At 48.3% G+C, this 22,909-nt stretch overlaps 1 protein-coding gene across 1 annotated transcript in view; it reads right to left on the bottom strand.

The window, feature by feature from the left end:
- Pkd1l2 (polycystin 1 like 2) overlaps nt 1-22,909 on the bottom strand; it is an 81,775-nt gene that overhangs the window by 27,507 nt on the left and 31,359 nt on the right. Inside the window, exons 13-26 of the mRNA XM_048792395.1 lie at nt 21,594-21,735; nt 20,289-20,465; nt 18,408-18,553; nt 17,592-17,771; nt 16,664-16,795; nt 14,399-14,581; nt 13,756-13,880; nt 12,600-12,726; nt 11,530-11,661; nt 10,543-10,765; nt 9,751-9,944; nt 5,755-5,985; nt 3,528-3,629; nt 1,310-1,488 (exon numbers count right to left, since the gene is read on the bottom strand). Of these exons, the coding sequence (XP_048648352.1) occupies nt 1,310-1,488; nt 3,528-3,629; nt 5,755-5,985; nt 9,751-9,944; nt 10,543-10,765; nt 11,530-11,661; nt 12,600-12,726; nt 13,756-13,880; nt 14,399-14,581; nt 16,664-16,795; nt 17,592-17,771; nt 18,408-18,553; nt 20,289-20,465; nt 21,594-21,735 (2,273 nt within the window). The remainder of the gene's footprint in view (nt 1-1,309; nt 1,489-3,527; nt 3,630-5,754; nt 5,986-9,750; nt 9,945-10,542; nt 10,766-11,529; nt 11,662-12,599; nt 12,727-13,755; nt 13,881-14,398; nt 14,582-16,663; nt 16,796-17,591; nt 17,772-18,407; nt 18,554-20,288; nt 20,466-21,593; nt 21,736-22,909) is intronic.

Here is a 22,909-nt window from a genome sequence, read left to right as displayed (position 1 = left end):
ATGCAGTTGTGAGGATAAGGTGTGGGGAAATGAGACTTCCCTGGGCACCCTGAAGCTTAACACCTTTACAGCCCTGAACCCCAAGAACAGGAGCTGATGGAGAAAGAAACTGCATTTCACTTCAGTGACTTTGGCACCTTGATCAAAACTGGCCTCCTGTGGGGAGCTGGGGAGCCGGCTCTGGGAGGCTGAGGCTTGTACACAGATGAGCTGCAGGAGGGCACATTTGGAAACTCTTGGCCCTCCCCGTGGCACCTGGCCAGGGCCAGTGTCCAGCCATGAGTCAGTACAGCCAAAGCTGTCGAAAGTGCAGGCAGGTGCAGACAGAACACACTGAAATGACCCTGTCTCACCTTTCTAGCCACACGATCAGGCTACCATCTATCTGGACCTGGGACTTCAAGGGTCTCATCTACCCTGATTGAGGAGGCCTGAGGAGGAAATGGGAGCATCTTGCTTGTCCTGGAGGTCAGCTCCAGCAGCAGCTCTCCCTGTCACTGTACAGCCAGTAAGGACAGTCACAAGAGCAAAATCATTTTCCCAGTGTTCACTGCACTGTGCTGAGAGGAGAAGCTCTCCACAGGCATTTCTCATTTCAGGGAGGAAGGCCCATCAGGGGTGTAAGTCACTATGCCAGGGTCATGTGACTAACACGTAAGGATGCAGGGCCTGGAGTGAACAAGACCTGTGACCAAAACCAGAGCTCTCCATGGGCCTGTTATTAGGCTGCATTGCAGCTGGACCTCCACCCTTCCCATCCTGCTCCCTTTCCTCCTTCCCAGGTCTGATCCTGGACCCCTTAATAGATACCCAACACACTCATCTCCATCTCAGAGTCTGCTTCCCAGGAACCACCCAATGGCTGAGGCTCATAAGGTACAGATATTTAATCCCTTGGTTTAATTAAAGACAGTGGTGTAAATGCTGTGTTGTTCTAAAGCCTCCATCTGCTGATGGCAAGGCAGGCTGACACCATTCATTTAGGTCACTAGTTTGGGCCTCAGACATAATGGGGAAGACCTTGTTCTGAACTTGCCACAAGTGTCAGATTGTTGCTGTAGAAGGGTGAAGGATAGGCTAAGCCTGGACACCAGGGCTGTAACTTCCAGTCCTCTTGCTCCCGATCTGGTTTGTGTGGATCATGAACCAGGTGGTCCTTCTGACTCCGGTTTCCTCATCCTCATTGAAATGGAGGTCCATTCCGCATGTTTTGCGGAGGCTTATGAGGGCCAAGAAGGCAACAAATGTGCAGTACCTCCCCCCAGCCTGGACTGTGAAAGGTCCTCATGGTTTGCTTTCTCTGACTCACCAGGATGGCTGGTCCCCTGAGTTGTCATGCCACAGCCTGAGGCTCCGCAGTTCTCCAAGAGGGAACAGGGTAGAAAGCAAGAAGACATCCACACCTCCTCGCTCAAAAACTGGGGAATCAGGGTCTGACAGGTGATGGGGCTCACTCTCTCCATCCAGGCCATAGAGGGTGACAGTCACCTGAAATCCAGAGACCAAGAGTGGCCATCTTCACTTGGGGACTGAGTCCTGCTGGCCTTGCTTAATTGGGGTGGCTAGAAACCAACAAAAATCAATGAAGCACAACCCTTTTACCTTTTCCTCTCCTCCCGTCTTTGACCTGCCTGTTTTTCAGTTGAATGCAGATTTGGGGTGGCCCTATCTGCATTCATGTCTTCAAGATCAATTAAGTTAAATTTAAAAAATGGTTGTTGGCAACATTTTCGAACTTCTCATATGTTTATTTGTAAGGGCTGTAGGGCAAGAAATGGTTTCCTTCCTGTTCTAATTGTCTTTTCAGTGCTTCTGAGTACCTGGCTCTGGGAGTGAATAAAGGAGTACCCACTGCTTCGAGAACACATACTCCCAGGGCCACTTTAGAGCTACCAAGTAAGAATAGTGCAGATTGGACCCAGGAATCTGTTTTTCTGAAGCTATCCAGGAAGTGCTGATGGGCAGTGCCTGGTTTTCTGAAACAAAAATAGCATCACAGCAGATCCTGCCTGTGCTGCCGCAGCCCTCAGCCTCACACAGGTAGTGCTCCCTGCACTGCATCCAACCGCCACCCCTGGCGGCTCTTTCCCCTGGGACTTTCTTTGGTTGTTAGAACCAAAGAAAAGCCAGAGAATGAATGGCCCGCACATGCTGTTCTCATTGTGGGAGGTGGAAGACCAGTGCCTCGGTTCCCTCCTCTCTCAGATGGGATATTCTGGGGACACATGTTTGTCACTATTTTTGAGTCCCCCAGTAGCCTTAGACTCGGGTGCCCACAGAGATAACCAGTTTGATCAGGTACCTTTCATCGCCTGCCTGCCTTCCCCTGTATGACTTCCTACTCCCCTACTCTCATTCCCTGGGACTCCATCTCTGATGAATCATTTGCACTTCAATTCTTGTGTCAGAGTCAGCTTCTATAGGAGTGTTTTCCCACCTCCACCATTGACATGGGAGCCAGATGCCCTAAACCTTGCCAACTGTCCCCTCAGAGGCAAGATCACCCCAGTGGAGAGCCACTGCCCTAGGGAAACCCAATTAAGACCATATGCCTGTGAATCGGGGGTTTTTCATTCCCCTCCTATTGAGGTCAACTATTTAGCATCCAACAGAAATGAGATGGATAGTTCATTGGCTGTATGAAAGTGATTCCTAGTACTTATGTTGGGTCAGACAGCTGATCTAAGACCTAAGATACAGCGATAAATAAAAGTTTTAAATTTTAAAAATAAAATAAATACACATAAATAAAAAATATAATTAAAAAAATAAACAGAGAAATACCCTACTCTCATGAAGCCTGATTTCATTTTCTAAAACAATGGAATTTTCCCCAGGACTGTGTACACAGTGATGATGGTTCCCAAACTGTGCGCCATGGACCCCTCAGTGTCAGTAAGGGAACGTGGAGGCGGCTGCAGGGGATGATGTATTCTGGCGAGGGAACCAGCAAGGAATATAAGACATCACAGAGACAGCCCACATGCACTCCATCACTGAACTCGAGGACTTCAGAGAGCCTGTAAGTAGCAGAAATATTTTCTTCAATAGCCCTGATCAGCTGCTGGAGGACAGGCAGCTCTGCAGACTGCTGAGCCCTAGTCCGGCAGTCAGCCCATTGAGAGTGTAATTCAAGATTTTTCCTTCCTTCCATTTCCCCTTCTCTTCCACACATTATTTCCCATTTTTCCTTGGTAAGTTTACCGAGTGACTACCTCCTCTGTGGGTAAACTTGCTTTTGGGCAACAAACTGAAAGTCAGCATGATTCTTTGGGAGAAGAGAGAGATGAACAGCTAGACCCAGCGCTCCCTGAACCACTCCTCCTCCTCATTTTAAATATTGGGGCTTAAGGTCATATTTTGTATGACAAAAAGATTATTTTTTCTAAGATAAAAAAAAAAGAAAAGAAAAACTAGGAAAATATTCCAAGAACACAAATCCAGTGTGCTAAAGTCACTATGGCAGAGCAAGCACTTGGATGGGTGGGACATGCAGATCAGTCCATAGGTCTCCTGTGGTGAGGTACCTTTGAGGACGTGGCTGCCCCTCGCCGGTGTCCTGTGTAGACTGTCACTAGGTAGTGGTACTGGGCAAAGGGATCATTGTCCTCCAGCACTGTGATCTTCACCTGAACAGAAGGACAGTGTCAAGAGGACCCTACCTGAAACATTTACCCATCATACACCAGCCAAGAATGAACTGGGCCCTCATGAAAATTAAAGGGCAAAAATAAAATTATGTATGCTATTTATCATTCCATCTAGTGAGAGCTGTACCTTATAAAAGCAGGGTTTTCAGTAAAAAAATGTTGGCAAAAATGAAAAAGTTTAGATTGCATTCCTTAATAATCATGACCCTATGTGATTAAATTGGAAGTGAACTTGGCATTAATCTGAGAACATTCACATTTGAGCTAGTAAACCATGCAAACCCTTTTCACATGTAATTTCTTGTAACATTGTAACCAGATTTGCTTCTGAGGTAATTTGAAAGGAATGAAATGTTAAAATAGTTTATCAAAAACAAAAACAAGGTCAACAATCTGGAGTTGATCAGAGGCTGTAATGACCCCTGAGACGTGCTGCTCAGGTTTCCCTGCAGTGGGAGGCTTGTTACTAGGCACTGTTGTCAGAGACACCGAGGTCACCTCTTTGAACTGGTGCCTCCTGAGGCACCTGGCATCCAGTGACTTCTCTGTGAAGTGCCTGGGTGTGATCACAAGACCTGGGCCTCTCAGCTGGGCATGGTGATGCACACTTGTAATCCCAGCAGCTCAGGAGGCAGAGGCAGGAGGATTGCGAGTTAAAAGCCAGCCAGCAATTTGGTGAGGCCCTAAGCAACTTAGAGAGACCCTGACTCAAAAAAATAAAAAATGGGCTGAGAATGTGGCTCCGTGGTTAAATGCCCCTGGGTTCAATCCCTGGTACCAAAAAATAAAAATAAAATAAACACTTGGAGTCTGCTTTCTGGGAACCAACCTGCAGCTGAGGCACTTAAATATTAATGTTTAATCCCATGAGTGAATCAGAACAGTAGCATGAAATGCTGAAACCATTGTCTTACTAAATGTCATCTTGTTACCATCCTGAGTGGTGCTGCTGGGGAGGAGGGCTGAGGAATGGAGAGGTTGCAGAGCTCTGCCACAGTGCAACTTTGCACCCACTTCTGTGTTACCTTAACTATTGAAGCCCTGCCATGAGTCCAACGTGATGCATATGTGGGGAAATAAACACTACTGTCATTTCAAACCATTTGTTGCATAACCTGCTATTTTTTGGCCATGCTTCTATCCTCAGACTGGCCCTATACTCAGGGAGAATCTAAGTTTACATCCCAGCTCCTGCCTGGTGACTTTTAGCCAATTTATTGACAGCTTGGTCATTTGCTACCTCCTCTTGAAGATGATAGGAGTACTGTGCAATAGAGGATACACTCAGCAAGTTTGGGGTGTTCAGACCTTACACATTCCAAAGAAAGGATCGGCCATTGTATAGATCCTGGGAGGTCACGACTGAGTTCTTGGGAAATCCTGTGTGACGAGAGAGCTTTTGTATTTCTGGGGCATGGGCCAGGCCAGATTGCCTATGCCCAGTGTGACATGTGGCAGGAATTTTGGGCCATGCTCTACCAGGCTGACTTTGTTGAGGGACACTGGAGAACCAGTACCTGAGGTCAGTCAGATGGATGCTCCCTACCTCTGTGGCTGACTTCCAATCAAACCCAGGACGCCACACTCAGGTGAGCTTTCCTGTTGGCAGAACTCCCCGTGTGCTGTCACACGGCATGACTGGGAGAGTTAAGTCCCATCTGTGGACTTTCCAGGAAGGAACAAGCAGAAACTGTGCCTGTCTCTCCTCTGCCCCTGCTCATTTTAACCTGCATCCTTTCACTGTAAGAACCCCTAACCATGAGCTCAACCACTTTTCTGAACTCAGTGAGTCTGTCTACAAACCATTGAACCTCAGGGTGGTCTGGGACTCCCAGCAGCAGTACCTTTCTCATGAGGCTGCTGTGTTACATGGGAGTAAACTGGTCCTCAGTAAACAATCAGCATTGTATTCCTGACAATTTGATAAAAAGGGACATTTTTGTAGATAAAGAGGCTGAGGGGCCAGTTTGCTTGAGATGACCCTAGGGGTAAAGCCTGGTTTAGCAGTTAGCTCTCAGCAGCTCACCCGGGCTCTCCCCCTGAGGCCCCTGCAAGGGGTGTTCCCTTACTCCACCCTCCCAAGCCCTGGAGCACACAGCCTCACCTTAGCCTGATCTTGTGCATCCTTTCTTCTGGCCCAGATCACCACCAGCACATAGACCACACAGAGGCAGCCAACGGTGGTCACCACCACAGGGTTGTCCTCAAAGGTGGCAAAAAGCTCAGCAGTCTGGTGAACGTCGACAGCATTGGGCATCACCAGGAAGGTGCTTCCGAAGAAGGTGAGGTGGTTGCAGAGGCAATGGGTCCGGGAGGGGGTGGTCCGCGGCCCTACCTGCAACCCCCAAGAGACCATGGGTAGAAATGCTTGGGAGCTCATCCCTGACTCCCTTATGCCCATGAGAAAAAAAAATGTCCACCTTGGGGTGGACCCTCCGCAATCAGCCTTCTGTGTCCACAAACTCAGTCAACCTCAGTTGGGGGAGGGAGCAGGGAAGCTCACCTAATTGAACAGGTAGACTTTTCCTTGTCATTATTCTCTAAGCAATGAGGTATGACAATGATCACGTACCATTTTAGTTATATTAGGTAATATCCTGAGTAATCTAGATATGGTCTAAGGCACACATGAAGATGCGTATCAGTTACGTACAAATACTACATCTTTTTATCAGGGACTAGAGCTTCCGAGGGTTTCAGTTTCCACAGGGAGTCCTGGAATTCATCTCTGTTGAATACTGTGTGACAACTGTACTAGGGTGTGGAGCCTCAGGATTCCTTTGGGCTTTTTATATTAAAAATTAATTTTAGGTCTGGGGGCATAGCTCAATAGCAGAGCACGTGCCTAGCATGTGTGAAGCCCCGGGTTCGGTCTCTACCACTGCAAAAAAAAAAAAAAAAAAGTTATTTTCCAAATTCAGAGGACATTATTTCTAGCAAGCATCTTCATAGCCACACTCTCAATGTGTAGCTCTGAACATCCTGACAACCTGCCTTGCCTATTTAGAGACATGTCGCAGGTGAAATTTTTCCCTACCCCCAGAAATAACCATTTTTTTTTTTTTGCAAATTTGGGGCCTCCCATCCTCAGTCACCTGATGCTCTTTCAAAAAAAATTAATAGATAAACCCCACAACTCAGTACTGCCCTTTTATTCCAAGGTCCATCTCAGGATGGAGGGGTTAGAAGACTGGTATCTGGAAAGCTCTCTGCTCAAGCACCAGTTGAGGAAGAACCTCCCACAGCCCTGTTTTTATGACCCAAAGGTAACTCATGTCTCTTTCCTTTTTTTTTTTTTTTTCTTTTTTGGTACCGGAGCTTGAACCCAGAGGCACTTTACCACTGAGCTATTTCCCCAGCCCCTTTTTATTTTCTTTTTGAGCCAGGGTCTTCATAAGTTGCTGAGGGTCTTGCTAAGTTGCCCAGGATAGCCTCCAACTTAGGATTCTCCTGCCTCAGCCTCTCAAGTCGTTGGCATTACTATTGTGCGTCACTGTACCCACCATCTCTTTCCCTTAATGAGCCACCAGCAAGTCCCACACGTGGGCACAGTGCCAAATCTTTATTAGAATTTCTGGTGGTTGTTAGTGCTGTGGTTGCTCATTGTTTTTCTCATTGTTTCCTAAACCTAGTCATCATTTGGCAAGAGCTGTGGGCCTCACGTGAACACCTGTCATGCCTGGAAGGAATGGGGCTGGTTTCAGAGAAGAGACTCAAGCAGGTGCCAATGATAAGACCTCAGTGCTGGTGCCTAGAGACTAGTCTTGATTTAGGCCCAACATCTTTCCGTTGAGGGTTTCCATAAAGACCTTGAGGTCAGTGGCTTTCCCAGCTTTTTTCCAGCACAGGGTTCTTTTTCTCTTTCTGACAGTTCTGGGGATCCAACCCAGGGCCTTGTACACACTAGACAAGCACTTTACCACTGAGCCACACCCCCCATAAGGTCCCTTTGAACATCAGTGAGTAATCTGTGGACCCTCCTGTGACCACAGTTGCACCTTTGATAAATGAATATCAGACCCCTTGTGATGATTCTGCCTTTATCCTGTAAAGGTCCTGAGGTTCAGACCTTTCTTTGGCTATTTAGAGAATTCAGTGGTTTTCCATTCACTCTTGAAAACCCATTTACTTATTTACAACTCTGCAATAACTCTGTATAATGATCTAATGTCTCTATGTCTGTGTCTGTAATGAGCATCAAGTCCACCATTGGATTAATCATGATTTTTGGTCCACATATACTCCCACACATGACCTCTGAACATCCATGGTTTTATATGCCTGCATTTGTAGGTTCATCTTTTAATAGCATAATAAGCAATGCATCTAAGAGCTTACCACTGTAATCAAAAGCTAAAAATCTTCCAGTAACAGGTTTAGCTAAGTAGTCTTCCCCCAACCCATTCCCAACCGCCTCCCAACCACCATCTCAAGCCCTTGGTGATTGTGTCCTTGATTTCTGTTTTACAGCATTGTTATCAACTAATCAGTGTTTAACACAGCAATTACTTTAACCTTTGGAGCACCCACTGAGTGCCAGGCACCATACTTAGTATTTTACACCCCTAAGCCCACCCACCTCTATGTGGCAGCTATCCCTCATTCCCATTATAGGATAGGTAAGCTTAGAGAAGTGGGGTGACTTATCCAAGCCACGCTGCTAGTGTAGGAAATGAACCTAAGTCTATCTGATGGCAGAGTCCACATCCCCAGCCCCACACCATCCTGACACCTTGATCCCCAGGCCTTTGAAGATATCTCTTGTGGGTATTTCATGCCTTCCAGGAATACGCTGGCTTCAGAAAAGATGAAACACACCCAGGGCTGGTTCCTGAGGCTCAGAGGCTTGCATGGGGAGTGTGGGGAGCCTGCTTTCTCTTGGACATCTCCATGTGCCCCTTCTTCCTACTGTTTTGGAGGCTCTCTGAATGTGGCAGCCCAAAGCCAGGGCAGAAATTGACAAGGCAGTGGAAGCCACCCAGGAGGAGCTCACTCTGAGTCCCTCTGTGGCTCTGGTGGGACATGGCTTCTTAGGGCCCATGTGACAGTTGTTAATAGACATGTGCCATTTGCTTCTTGTCTGTGTCCTCTGCTAGACTGAGAGCTCATTGGGTCTTCTCTCCATATCCCTATCGCCAGGTCATGGTGAACACTCAGTGAACAAAAGAAAGAAGGTGCATGTGGTCTATGTTGGGACAGGTGATAGATTCAATTCCACATGGAGGCTGCTGACCTTGGGAAGGGCACGGAATTTAGTGGAAGTCCAACAGAAAAGGTTCTGATAACTGCAAGGCCAATGTCTGTCCCAGGACATTGTCACAGGCCTCAACTCCCTGGGGGCAGAGCTGAGTTGACCTGAGACAGGGGTTTGATTGCAATTAATAAATCCATGTGCCACCTGGGGCTTAGCAGGACTCACTGAGTGCTGGGGAAGTGGCACCACGTATTGCTGAGGTTGTGCTCTGGACAGAAGGACCTGGCCTTGAGTCCCAGCTCCTCCACATATCAGGTGTGGGATTTGAAGCAACTTAGTTGAGTCTCTAGAGCCTTTGTTTTATTGTCTGTAAAGTGGAATAACAGCTCTCTCGAAGTTCATTATGAAGAGTTAACAAGCTAATGCAAATAAGCACAGAACACTGTGCTTGGAACAGGATAAGGGGTGCAGCAATGAGTTCATTTCCCATAAACTCAATGGCACGAGGCCCTCCTGAGTCACTCATCCACTTGTTCAATGATCATTTGTCCCCAGTAGTGAACAAAGCACAGCATCCCAGTGCCGGGATGGGGCACCCAGTGCCCTGAGGGAATCAGATATCATTTAAGTGACAGGCAGAGGCCAAAGACCACCTGCTCAGCAGTCTGCAGGAGGGGCATGCCCTGTGTTTACAACAGGAGATATGACCTAGTCACACTCAAGATCAGTTTTCTTGAGGAAGCAGTGCTTAGGCGAAGGCAAGGGGGCATTCTGGGCACAGGAATGGTACATGCAAAGCCCCTGGAGGGGCATGAGACACCATACCAGAAGCAACAAGAAGGGACCTACAGGAGCCAGACACTCCCTTCCAGCCCACCTCGTCTTCTTTTTGCTCCCTCTCCTTACCCGACATCCAGAGTTGCCCCAAGTCTCCTGGACCTCATCCCAGAACACACAATGGGATAGGAAGGTGGTAATGCCGACAGTGAGATTCCCACCAGGGCCAGGCTCCAGGTCAGACTCAGGGACCACTGTCAAATAATAGAGACCTTCTCCAAAGGGCAGGTCCTCTGGGCCCAGGATCCATGTGGACAGCTCATCTGTAAGAAGGGGCTTTGGTCACCCAGAAGCCTCACTGAGACTGGAGCTGGTATCATGGGAGAAGGGGGACCAAGATGACAGGGTAGGGAAACACCCTGAAGTTCTCTCCCTTGTCCTAGGAGGACTGTTACCTCCTGATAACAGGAACACAGAAGGGGCACCCCTGGTCAGTGTATAGAACACATCAGAAAGACAGGGGTCACATGCTAGTTCTGTTCCTTGTTGGTGTGTGGGATCTCGGATCAGTTACTTAACCTCTCTATTATTACCTTCACTCCAAGAGTTGATAGTTGATAGTTGCCACTGCCACCTCACTGCACTGAGGTCAGTTCTGTGCATGCTTAACAGCACCTTCGGGGCACATAGCAAATACTCACCTAATTTTGGCAAAAAAATAATACCACCACCAACAAAAACCAGCCACTTAAAAATGTGGCACTTAGTTTTTTTCTTTGCTTTTCCCCTCATGGCTTCTGATCCTCACAATTAAACTGAGATGCCTGGGAGGGTCCCCAAGAAGAGGACATAGGATTGGGAGACTAAGGGGGAGTCATTCCTGAGAAGCAGCTCAAGAAATAGCCCAGGGATCAGGGCTACCTGGAGCAGACACTGGTGGCAAATGAGTTTGGGCATCGTAGCTGGTCTTGTTGGGGTGGTAGCCGTAGCCCAGGCTGAGTGTGAGTGGGACTCTGGGTCTGCCGTGCAGCTGGATGCCCAGAGCCGCCTCCTTTGATGTCACGTTCACCCACAGAGCTTCAGAGCTGGTCAGGCTCAACACAGTTGGCTCACTGTGTCCTTCCACAGGCCGGGGCAGCAGGATCTGTCATCAGAAACAATCAGATCAAGAGAAGGAAATGCCAGCCAGGCAGCATGAGGGCTTCAGTGCAGAACTGTGCAGGGCAAGGCCCGGGAGCTAAAACCAGTTCTGCTTGTGGTATTAGTTTCCTATGGTTTCCACCTCAGATGACCACAGACCGGGTAGTGTAAACCAATGCAAATTTGTTATCTCACGATCCTGGAGACCAGAAGTCTGAACTCAGCTTCACAGGGCTAAAATTGGCAGGGTTGGCTCCTCTGCAGGCTCTAAGGGAAAATCCACATCCTGGCCTTTTCCAGCTTCAAGAGGCCACCTGCATCCCTTGGCTTGTGGGCCCCTGCCTCATGTCACTCCAACCTCTTGCTTCTGCTATCAAATCACCTTTTCCCCTGGGGTAGTCAATACCCACCTCTGCTCACTCTTATAAGATCCCTTGTGTTTCCACTGGGCTCACTCAGTAATCCAGGCCAATGTCCCCTCCTCAAGATCCTCAACTCAGTCACAGCTGCAAAGTCCCTGGGAACATATTCACAGGCTCCAGGGATAAGGTTTCATATAACCAAGAAAACCTGCTATGTACCCAAATGTTGGTAAATGATCACATATTTGTAGTTGCAAGTTAAATACAATGGTTAAGGTAGGGTAAGGATCATTTTGAATAATTCTCTTCTTTAACCACTGTTGTCATAACTGGACAACTTTTGATCCTTCCAGGTTGGAAAATGAAACAGAGTGCCATCTGGATCTGACTGCACTTCAACTTCTACCTCGATATTCTCCGATAGGTTCTTTACAGGGAGGAGCTGTCCACTAGGGCTGGTCAGACGAAGGCCACCGACAGTTCCGCTGACATCAAAGTGACTTCCAGCCTGGAAGGGGCTCTTTGGGAAACTCATCATCTGAAACCAAGAGCAGGGAGCATTGGCTAAAGCCTGGAGGGGCTGGAGGTAAACAGTTCCTTCATGAATGATGAAGTCCTAAGAGGGCGCAAATAGCCCTTGCCCTATGGATGGTGGGGGGACCTGGCCTCAGCTGCTGCTTTTCAAGCTATGTTTCTGGCCTCCGAGGGTGGCCCTGGAGAGCTCAAATCAGTCTTGCTTTGGCTGAGCAGTTACTAGACTATAAAACCATCCAAATCATCCTTCCCTCAAAGGCAGTATAGTCTGACCGCCATATTTTGGGTTCTGCTCTATAGATTCAACTCACTGTGGATCAAAAGTATTTTTTTTAAAGTCACATCTGGACTAAACAGGTACAGACTTTTTTCTTGTCATTATTCCTTATAATGCAGTCTAACAACCATTTACGTAGCATTTGCATTGTATCAACTATTGCAAGTAATCACATGTGATTTAAAATACCTGGGAGGATGCGCATAGATCACGTGCAAATACTATGCCATTGGGCATCCACAGATTTTGATATTCACAGGGAGTCCTAGAACCGGCCCCAAGGACATCAAGGGATGACAGTCAGTCTCTAAGGGGAAGACTGGTCTGCTCTCTCTAGGTACAGGGAGTTGGTAGTCTGCTGGGCCTTAATTTGGGGATGGGAAGGGCCCTGGTCTTGCCAGTTCCTAGTTATGGAGCTCAACCTAGAGAGCTCTCTTTCCAATGACTATTGGAGAAACAGGAAGGATCTGGGTATCCAGAGCTGTAGGACTGAATCTCAGCTCTACCCCTTACTGTGACTTTGGCAAGTCTTTGAACCTCATCTATAAAACAAGCATAATATATTATGTAACTGACAGGGCTGCTAGCCACATAAATGAGCAAACACCGCGACAGCACTTTGTGAACTATAAAGGGCTGACCCAAAGAGGTTATTGCTATGTTACCCTTATATCCACGGGCGACTGGCTGCCCTCTGTAGAGAAGAGGGGGGCCACAGCAGGCAGAGTGAAGGCCACAGAGTTAGCAGCAGCAACGTGCACTGGGGAGCCTTGCCGACTCTGAGGGTATATTCTGGCCACAGGATGGAAAAAGACAGAGGAGAAAGTCAGGAAGATTCTACACCTTCTGCCCTGCAGGGAGCCCAGCTTTACCAGCAGAGAGGGCAGCTATATTTTGATGCCTTTAGAAAGTTCTACATGTTTGAGCCAGTAGATGTGGCACCAAAGGCATCTGGTCCCCTCTGCTGGACTGGAGACTCCATGAGGAGACAGGGCTTTGGCCAGGTTTTTCATTGCTGTACCCCCTCAATTCCTACAACAAATATTTCTGAATGAATAAATGAGCACAGATGTAGACATTTTCCAGGTTTATCTCCCCCACCTCCCTCAACCTTTCATGTCATAGGCTCCCAGCTCCATCTTTCCTGGTCATTGACCTTGTCCCATTTGAACAGAGGGGGACCAGGTTTCAAATCCTAGCTCTGATCTGGATGCTGCTTTGGAAACTTCCCCTGGGGTCCAAGAAAGCAACCCCAGAACAAGGACCCAGGAGAGCAAGGCTGGCATTTGGTGCGGGGAAACACAGCGACATCTGCAGCATCCCCTGCAGTCAGATGGAGGGTTAGAGGGGGAAAGCACCCAGTGCTGGGCCAGTGCTGGGTGAGAGATGAGTCCCCCATGGAGAAAGGCCCGAGGTGAGTGTGTCTTGAATCCATGCAGGTCTTTCCTGGCTGGCACACCAGGACATGGGATCCCCGTGGATCCTAGACATGTTGGGCCAGCCCCATTCACTCAGCCACCTTGCCTGCACATCTCTGATATGAACTTCTCTTGGTGTTCACTCAGGTGGCTCTAACCCTGGGCTTGGCACTAGATGCCTCCCTTCCTGACCCGTATAAATACTCACCAATGTGAGAGGGACATTCTCTAGGTACAAAGACCTTCTCTAGGTACAAAGCCCTCCTGGGTCTAAAGCCCATCCCTTATCCAAACCCCAGGTCTGGTCTCCTAGGCCTGCTGTCACAGGGTCTTGGGATGTAGGTGTGGAATGAGTGAGGTTAGAGCATGAGGTTTTGGGGGGATGCACAGTGCAGCTGGTTACCTGTTTGTGTACACAGAGATGGCAGGGGTGGTCAGGGTGGCTGGAAGGCCCCCAGGCAGTGTCCCCAGCAGGAGGGCAGTCTGAACATGCTCTGCAACCCTGAGAAGCTGGGGCACTGTGGCAGTCTGAAAAGGGAAGCCAGAGAATATCATTATGGAGTGTGGTCCTGTACCACCTATGGTGACTCTCAGCAAGCTAGTGTGGGAGCTCCGGCAGGGACCAGGGAAGGACAGGAGAGTGAGGGAGAAAGATGGCTCTGTCAATGGTAAGAGTAGGCACTTATATAGATTCCAAATGCCTGGCTTGAAATGGAGGTGCAGAGAGTATAGGTGACTTGGGGAGGTCACATGTTGTTAAAGAGAAGTGCTGGGACTCACAAAATTGTGTAACCAGCCCCATAAGTGACAGACAGGATTCAAACTCAGGCTGCCTGGTTCCAGAGTCCATGCTCTACCTACTGTACCACAGTGCCTCCCAGAGGTGCTGCTCTCTGGAACCTTTCTTCTAGCTCCTTGAGAAACACTTTAACCTCTGTGCCTCAGTTTACTCATCTGTAAGGTAGGGAGAAAGATCCACCTACAACTGCTAGTGTGAGCTGGTCATGCAGAAGGTATAAGGTCGGCACCTGGCCTAGGACACCCACCTGGCTACTGTTGGTCTCTATGGGCTCTTCTGATCCATTGCTCAAGGAAGCTTCCAGTACGCTGCCCACAGCTTGAAACAGGTCCCTGGTGGCTGCCTGGTGCCTCTGGTCATCAGGATGGGCCTTAGTACTCATTGTCAATAGGGCCTCACTGGCATGCTGCAGAGCGCAGCTGGCCTCCCACTGGTTCATTCAAAGGAGGAAAAGCACCATGAGCCATGCCTGCAAGGGACTATCCCCTGTGCCATTCTAGGGACAAGGGATGCAGTGAAGGAGAACAAGGCAGGGGCATAAGCCAGGAAAAAGCTGATCAGGTCCATTATATAACCTCCTATAGTTCTAACTTGAGACCAGGACCTCCCTCCTTACAAGGCTCTGAGTTCTCCCAGAAAGTAGCCTGGTCTGCCTCTGAAGCCTTCCCGGAGGGTGTCACACAGTGACCTGCATGGGTGTGCAGTAGGTGTGCAGTTACATTTGCTGACTAGGTGGATGAATGGAGGTTAGATGGATGGATGGGTAGATGGATGGGTGGAAGAAGATGGATGAATCCATGGGTGGGTAAGTGTGGGTGGGTAGGAAAACACCCGGAGAGTGAATGAATGGATGGGCATAGTACTTCTTCCAATATCGTAATTATACATGTATTTGTGAAATTATTTGTTTAATGTCTGGCTTCCATAGTAGTCTGAAAGTGCCAAGAAGGTAGAGTTCATGTGTGTGAGTTACTGAATTCTCCATGAATTGGCGTACAGCAGACAGGAAACATTTGTTGAGTGGGTAAATAAATTAATGCACACAAGGAAGGATGGATAGGTCCATGCATATACGCATGCACACAAACAGATGGGTGCAAATGGATGTGTGCATGGAAGTGACCCATCAACAGCACCACAGCCCCTGTAACTAAGAGCAGCCTCCCTGACTTCAGGCTGGGGGATTCAAGGAGACAGCCCCTGCCAGGTCGGGTGGGGCAGAGCCAGGGGAGTTCTTCCCTCTTTCTGTTTGGACATAACCTGGGAACAGGTGCTTTGATTTGAGTTCTCCAAGAAGCAGATCTCAAGTCAAGGATCTGAGAGCAAGCAATTTATTTGGAGGTGATCCCAGGAAACATTGGTAGAAGAGTGGAGAAATGATACAGGAAATGATACAGGCCCTGGGTTCGATCCTCAGCACCACATATAAATAAATAAATTAAATTTTAAAAGGTATATGTCCAACTACAACTAAAAAATAAATATTAAAAAAAGAATAGAAGCCAGGGTGATCAAGCCTGTTGCCTGGGGCTCAGTTCTACTGGGAGTTACCCATCAAGAGGGCAGGGAAGCTGGGGTACGGGACACTAGACCCGTTAGTCACTGAGCAATATATGAATTCCCTGCCATGTGGGCAAGTTGGAAAGGTTCTGGGGTCAGGTCCCCAGGCTAGAAAGGCAGGGAGCTGGAATCTGGATGTCAGGCTGGCCTTCCCTGAGGGCAGGGACAGGGTGGGTCCACAGTAGTATCTGGAACATATCCATGGTGTCCAAAGATGAATGAGATCCAGCCACTCCTCAAGATGCTCACCAGTGGAGAAGATAATGCTAAGTGAAGTTAGCCAATCCCCAAAACCCAAATGCCAAATGTTTTCTCTGAAATAAGGAGGCTGATTCATAGTGGGGTTGGGAGGGGGAGCATGAGAAGATTAGACAAACTCTAGATAGGGCAAAGGGGAGGGTGAGAGAGGGAGAGGGCAAGGGGGTAAAAAAAGATGGTAGAATGAGATGGACATCACTACCCTAAGTACAGGCATGAAGAATACATGAATGGTATGAACATACTTTGTATACAAGCAGAGATATGAAAAATTGTGCTCTATATATGTAATATGAATGGTAGTGCATTCTGCTGTCATATATAACAAATTTGAATAAAAAATTTAAATATATATATGTTTATAAAAATTTAAGTAGAAAAAAATGTATAACCTCAAGTTAGAATGTGAAAAGATCTAGACAATATCATATAATAAAGTTTCCAATCCTAAAAAAAAAAAAAAAAAAAAAAAAAAAAAAAGATGCTCACCAGTAGGTGGAGGTTGAGGGTAGACAGACCATCACACCCAGGGTGAGACACAGGGGACTTCTGGAGGGATGCCTTCCTTTGTACCACCCATGCAGGACCCTTAGGAAGAAGGTGGCAGGAGCCTTGGCATACTGGGAGACCCCTGTGACTGAGGGGCCCCTTTGACTCCTGCACTGAATCAGCTCAGTGAATGGAAACGTCTTACCTGGGCCAACGATGTGAGCTCCTTACTGTTGTGGGTCACCTCCCTCAGCACCTCAGCCAGGCCCTGCACTCTCTGCATGTCCTCCAGGTTGGTGGCAACCATGGACAGTGACTCCAGCACATGCTCTCTGACCTTGGCACAGGGAGGAGAGGCATAGAGAGGTCATGTGATTCTAGAGACTCCAGGAAGGCATTTCAGGAAGATCCTGGGTCAGAGAAGTGACCAGGTTCATCTGGGTCTTCCAAAGCCCCCCAAACCTGCATTTGCCTCACAGGATGTGTGGAAGGCAGGGTAATGGCCTCCCAAAGATGTCCTTATCTTAATCCTTGAAACCTGAGAACATGTAACCTTGCATGGTAAGAGGCACTTTGGCAAAATCACTTTGCAGATGGGATTAAATTAAGACTCCTGAGATAGGAAGGTTCTTCTGGATTAACAGATGGGATCAATGTCATCTCAGGGTCATCTCTTTATAAGAGGGGAGGCAGCAGGGTCAGTTAGAGGAGATGGGTGAGAGAAGATGCAGCAAGGAGCTGTGAGCCATGGACTGCAGGTGGCCTCTAGGAGCTGGAAAGGCCAGGAAATGGATTCTCCCCAGAACCTCCACAAGGGGCAGCCCTGTGGGGTATGCTTAACCTAGACCAAGTCACTTTTCTCCTCTGGCCTTGCTTTTATCATCTTTAATATGTAGGGCCTGAAGTGATGCACTCTAAATCCCCTCCCCATCCCTGAAGCCTGCGACTCTGTGACAGTGAGCAGAGAAAGGCTATCAATAAAAGAGGCATTGCCTTTTTGTATCATCAGAACAACCAGAGTGGGAGGTGATATCAACCACTGGGAGACACTAAAGGTCTCTCCACCGATCCGTGAACTCTACCCTTGCCCCAAGTGGCTGAATGCAGATCCTGGGGCCCCCAGCCCCAAGTACCTTCCTTCTGATGTCCATTCTCAGCGGCTTCTTGGAGCCCTTGCCCTGGTCCTCCTGGTCCAGTATGGAGGACACAGACTTGGCCAGCTGGAGAAGCTGCTCAGGGCCATGCTCGCCTTGCAGAGAGGTGGTGATTGTCTGGAGTGCCACATCTCCAACACTTGTGTCACTGAGACCCACCTGACCAGGAGACAGGAACAGGCTTAGGTCAGTTGTCCTTGTTTGAGAACCTGGTGCCTGAAGTCATGGGTCTTTGTGTGAGGAACCATGGCAGCCTGGCATGGGGCTCTTGGGCACTTCCTCAGGCTGGAGCACAGCCAGGCCTGCTTGCGTCAGGCAGCTGATGGCCACCAAGACCAGCTCTGGGCAAGCCGCTGCCTCTTCTCTGGCTATCCTCTTCAACTGGCTCTCAGGACCTTCCATCTCCTCCTGGCTTCTGACCCTTGAACCTTTCTCAGGACTTTATCCAATTGCTGCCCTGCATTCTTGCTGACTATCTTGGTTCTCCTTCCTCTGAACTCTCTGAAGGTGCTGGCCTAACTCATGCCTGGGTCCTTCTACCTAACCCTCCCCTGCTCCCAAGACTCTACCCCTATTCTGGCCACCACTAAGTGAAAAGATCTGCTAGGGCAGGGGCCATGTCCACGTGCCTGTGGCTATATCCTTGGGGCAGGGCACATAGAGGATGCTCTGTAATTATTTGTTGAAGGAATGAGTGAATCAGTGATTCCTCTGGCCAAGCCCCTCAGCCATCCCTGGGGTGAAGTCTGGATGGGAATAGGAGTTTCTTAGTCTTAGTTTAATCCCACCACCCACCTTAACAGTTGCATGGGTCTGCTGTCTGTCCCCTGCCTGGTTTGTGACAGAAATGACCACTGTCAGCACAAAGTCATTGTTTTCTTTTCCAAGTGGTAGATATACAGATGGGAGGGCTTCTTCAGGGCCACAATGTAGGCAGAAACCTGGGAAAACGGGAAAAGGGGGGCATCTCCAAGCCTCAGGAAAGGTGAGGCAGCACTCTGGGGTCCCACATTTTCAGGGAGAAAATAGCCAAATATACAGATACATTGGCCTAAGTAACTGAAGGCTGCTGCAATGTTGGAATTGTTTTTCTAAAATCCATGAAAAACAGAAAAAAAAATCCCCTGTTTATAGCCTTTTAAAATAAATTAAAAGTGTTAAACCAAATTATACCAAATAGAAAAAGAAGGAAGGGGCGGCGGGGGTGTGGGGGTAGAAAGAGAGAAGAAAAGAGAACTTAGCTCTAAACACCCAAACTCCCTCAAATGTCCCTTCCTTTACAAAGCCCCTCCCCAGCTTTGTGTCAAACGGTGCCCCTGCCACACTTGTCTTTGTTCACCAGCTTCCCTCACTTCTAGATAATAGAGATCATGAGGTCAAGGGCATCCTCCGTTTGTTCACTGCTGAATATCCAGGACCTAAAATAGCCTCATGTTCAATATATATTTATTGCAAAAAAAAAAAAAGTGAGCGAATGAAAATCCTTTGTACCTTCCCTGGGTCCCACCAATCACCAGCTGCTGTATAGTGTGCAGACAATCATGAAGTTATTGATGTGTGATTAATCCCTCGTTTTATGTGGTCACACCTGTCTGCCTTCTTGCTCACCTGTGTGGGGGTAGGGTACTAAGGGAATAACCAACTGGAATTAGAGCAGCTGTCCTGGCCTCTCCCTTTGGGGGATGCCAGTTGTAAATGAAATCCCACTTTGCTTGGAATATTTCCTTGCAGGCTCAGACCCAGTCACAGCCCTCTTAATAGCCGTGCATTTCCACATCTCTTTGGCAGGGCGCCCCTTAAAAACTACTCCCCTAGACCTCAAAAGAGCTTATATCCACCTCTCCCTAGTCAACATATGGCATTTATGTCACAGTGGTGTCTGTAGCTGGATATTGGAGAGAGTCTGAGAAAAACTCACGGTGCCTAGGTTTGGAGGAAAGATCCAATACAACTAGAATACTTTTAGAGCTCATTAGAGGGTCACAAAATTCCCAGGCCTGCCAGGAGGAAATAAGGGATCAGGTGAACCCTCCCAGGACCAGCCATCACTCAAATGGGAAAATAAATGGAGAGTGGGCTGTCCAACCCCCTGCTCATGCCCACTGTGATCCTGGATGTGAGTTGTTATGGCAATGGGTGACTGCAGGGTTTTATGTAATGTGGATGGGGTCTTCAATGTTTGTCACCCGTAAACCTTTCAAAAATGTTCTCCTATCAGCTGAGCCTGTCCTGTGACATCACCCATTTCCCTACTCTCACCTGCAAAGCAGGGTCAATGAAATTGTGAAGACTGTGAACCAGACCATCTGTCTTCTTGAGAAGCTCCAGGCTTTCAGAGTCACAGCTACCCCAGTGTCTGGGCATGGTGTCCTCATATGGCCCCACCTGGTCATCTTCTAGTAACCCTGTTCATTTTACCCTTTCAATATCCCCTTTCTAGGGCAGAGGTTTTTGGGTCTCCATGATAGTAGGGGAGCTACTGTTGGAACCTGCTTCTCATGTCTCTGTGGGGTCATGGTTGGATCCATACCTTGCGGGTAGAGGTCAAGGTTTAGGGGATCCCTCACCCTGTTGATCTCTTCAACCCATAGAATACATTCTTTGCAGCTCCCAGAGAGAGTTCTTGGTGAGAATAAGCCCAGGAACCGAGGGCAGAGCAGAGTCCATGGCTGGTACCTGATTCCAGACAGAAGCAGTACTCCAGGGGGCCAAGGGACTTGGAGGCGTCACAGAGAATGGAGAAGCGTGTCAGCACAGTGCCCTCCTCTGGGGCAATCTCACAGGTGGGCACCTCGGGGAGAGGCAGAGTGCTGATCACGTAGGTGTCCTCCCCATAGGCGTCCCCGGTCAGTGCTGAAGAGTGAAGACAGATGGCGTTTAGGGAGCTGCGTTTAACAAGCTCCCCATTGTGCTTCAAGATCCCAGGGGAGCTTGTTAAACACACAGATTCCTGAGCCCCCACTCCAAGCCCAGAGCCCCATACCTCTCTGGAGATTTTGGGAAACCCCAAAATATTCATATCTAACAACTTGCCCTGACCCAGGGATCCCAGGTAGTAACTGGGCAGAGGTAGAGGAAGAGAATCAGTCAGATCTGAGCTGCAATTCCAGTTCTGCCATTTACCATCCAAGTGATCTTAAACTTGAACATGATCTTATTACAGGCAAGTTTGTCATCTGTAAAATGGGGCCAACAATAATTTCCTCACAGAGATAGCATAACGAGGAAGACTACTGGGAAACAATGTCTTGCTCAAGATCTCTGCGACAGCAAGGGTCAGAGCCAGGATCGAGAACAGGCTAATCCCAGAAGCCTGACTCTTTTGAGGCCCCTCAGCACTGGGAAGAGCCCTCGGTTGACCTGTTTTCAAAAGACCAGTTTTCAAAAAGGAGTTATCTGCCTGCAAGAACTGGGAAAAGGAGGATTTTAATCAATTATAATTAATTCCATGGTCTAAATTCAATTTGGATGGCCTGGGTTGGACTCCAGAGTGTCCATTTAATGGGTACACCAGTTTCTCCCAGAGTGGGTGATCTATGAGCCACTTTAGAAAATACAGAATCAGACACATTCTTCCTGAAAAGAATAATCAACAGATTTTGTTTGTTTGTTTGTTTGTTTGTTTGTTTTTGAGACTACATTTCCCACCCAGGGCTTGTTCTAAATGAGCATCTCTGAACTCTCCTGACAGGACACTCAGGTTGCACGACCCCAGAACAACCTGCTCATCCCACTGGGGTCCTCCCATGCCACCTGCATAATAGCAGTTCCGAGGCAGGCCCTTTTACCATCCCCAGCTTACTTGGGAGAAGACTGGGGCATGGAGAGGATAAATCCTTTGCCCAGTCTCCCGGGTAGAAAGACAGAATCCCACAGTGGTGGAATTCACTCTAGAGCCCCCGGCTACACTGAATGAAGCCCCATATTATGGTTTCTGGTTTGTCTTGGGTCCCTAACAGCAAGTGGAAGGGTAGTTCACACCTGTGGCTCGGATCCTGATGACCTCGCCCCAGGTCTGCAGGGAGCTGCTGTTGAGCAACAGGGTGGAGGTGTTGCTCTGGAGCAGGACTAGAGAACGTAGCCAGAATCCTCTGAGTCTGCAGGCAGCTGGGAGGGGCTCCACCTGAAAAAGAGCCATGCCCAGGGTCTCTGGGAGTCAGGCCACTGGGCCTCCCCAGGACAGTGGCATCTGACCCAGAGGGAGGCTTTCAGGTTTCTGTCTGATGAGCGGAGGGCAGGCACTGCTGGCTTTCTGGAGGCTGCATAGCCTGTCTTCGGCCTTGTTAGGCTGTCTGTCTTAAGTCCCCTGGAAGCGGAGCCTGGAGAGGGGCTTGTGTAGTGAGGGAGACTCTCTGAGAAAACCAGCAGGGGAGGCAGGGAAGCAGACCAGGGCAGAGAAAGAAATGAGGAAAAGAAGAGGTTTGAGGGGCTGTCCAGCCTCGGCCTGGCCCCATGGGGAGTTCTGGAGCAGAAGGGACTGTAGAAACTGCCTGCTTCGGGCAAGGGGGCTGGGCTGTCAGATTCCCCACATGTGCCAGCTCTTGGCCAACAGCCACCACCCAGCAGTTGGGGGATAGGTGCACCAGCCTGGAAGGGGACCTTGGCTGGGCACCACTATATCAGCCAAAGTGCCTCCTAGAGTCTTTTTTTTTTCCATTCTAATTTGTTATATATGACAGCAGAATGCAATTCAATTCAAATTACACAGATAGAGTACCATTTCTCATGTCTCTGGTTATACACAAAGTAGAGTCACACCATTAGTGTTTTCATACATGTACTTAGGGTAATGATGTCTGTCTCATTGCACCATCTTTCCTACCCCCATGCCCCCTCCTTTCCCTCCCTCCGTTTTGCCCTATTTAAAGTTCATCTGTTCCTCCCATGCTGCCCCCAATCCCCATTATGAATCAGCATCTATATATCAGAGAAAACATTTGGCATTTGGTTTTGGGGGACTGGCTAACTTCAGTTAGCATTATTTTCTCCAACTCTATCCATTTACATGCAAATGCCATGATTTTATTCTCTTTTAATACTGAGTAATATTCCACTGTGTGTATGTGTGTGTGTGTGTGTGTGTGTGTGTGTGTGTGTGTATATATATATATCACATTTTCTTTATCCTTTCATCTACTGAAGGGTATATAGGTTGGTTCCACAATTTAGCTATTGTGAATTGTGCTGCTATAAACATTGATATGGCTGCATCACTGTAATATGCTGTTTTTAAGACCTTTGGGTATAAACTGAGGAGTAGGATAGCTGGGTCAAATGGTGGTTCCATTCCCAGTTTT

Source organism: Marmota marmota, unplaced genomic scaffold (assembly GCF_001458135.2).
Source record: "Marmota marmota marmota unplaced genomic scaffold, marMar, whole genome shotgun sequence".
Lineage (NCBI taxonomy): Eukaryota > Metazoa > Chordata > Mammalia > Rodentia > Sciuridae > Marmota > Marmota marmota.
Note: the sequence above shows the minus strand (reverse complement) of the source record. Positions and strands in the feature narration are given on the sequence as shown.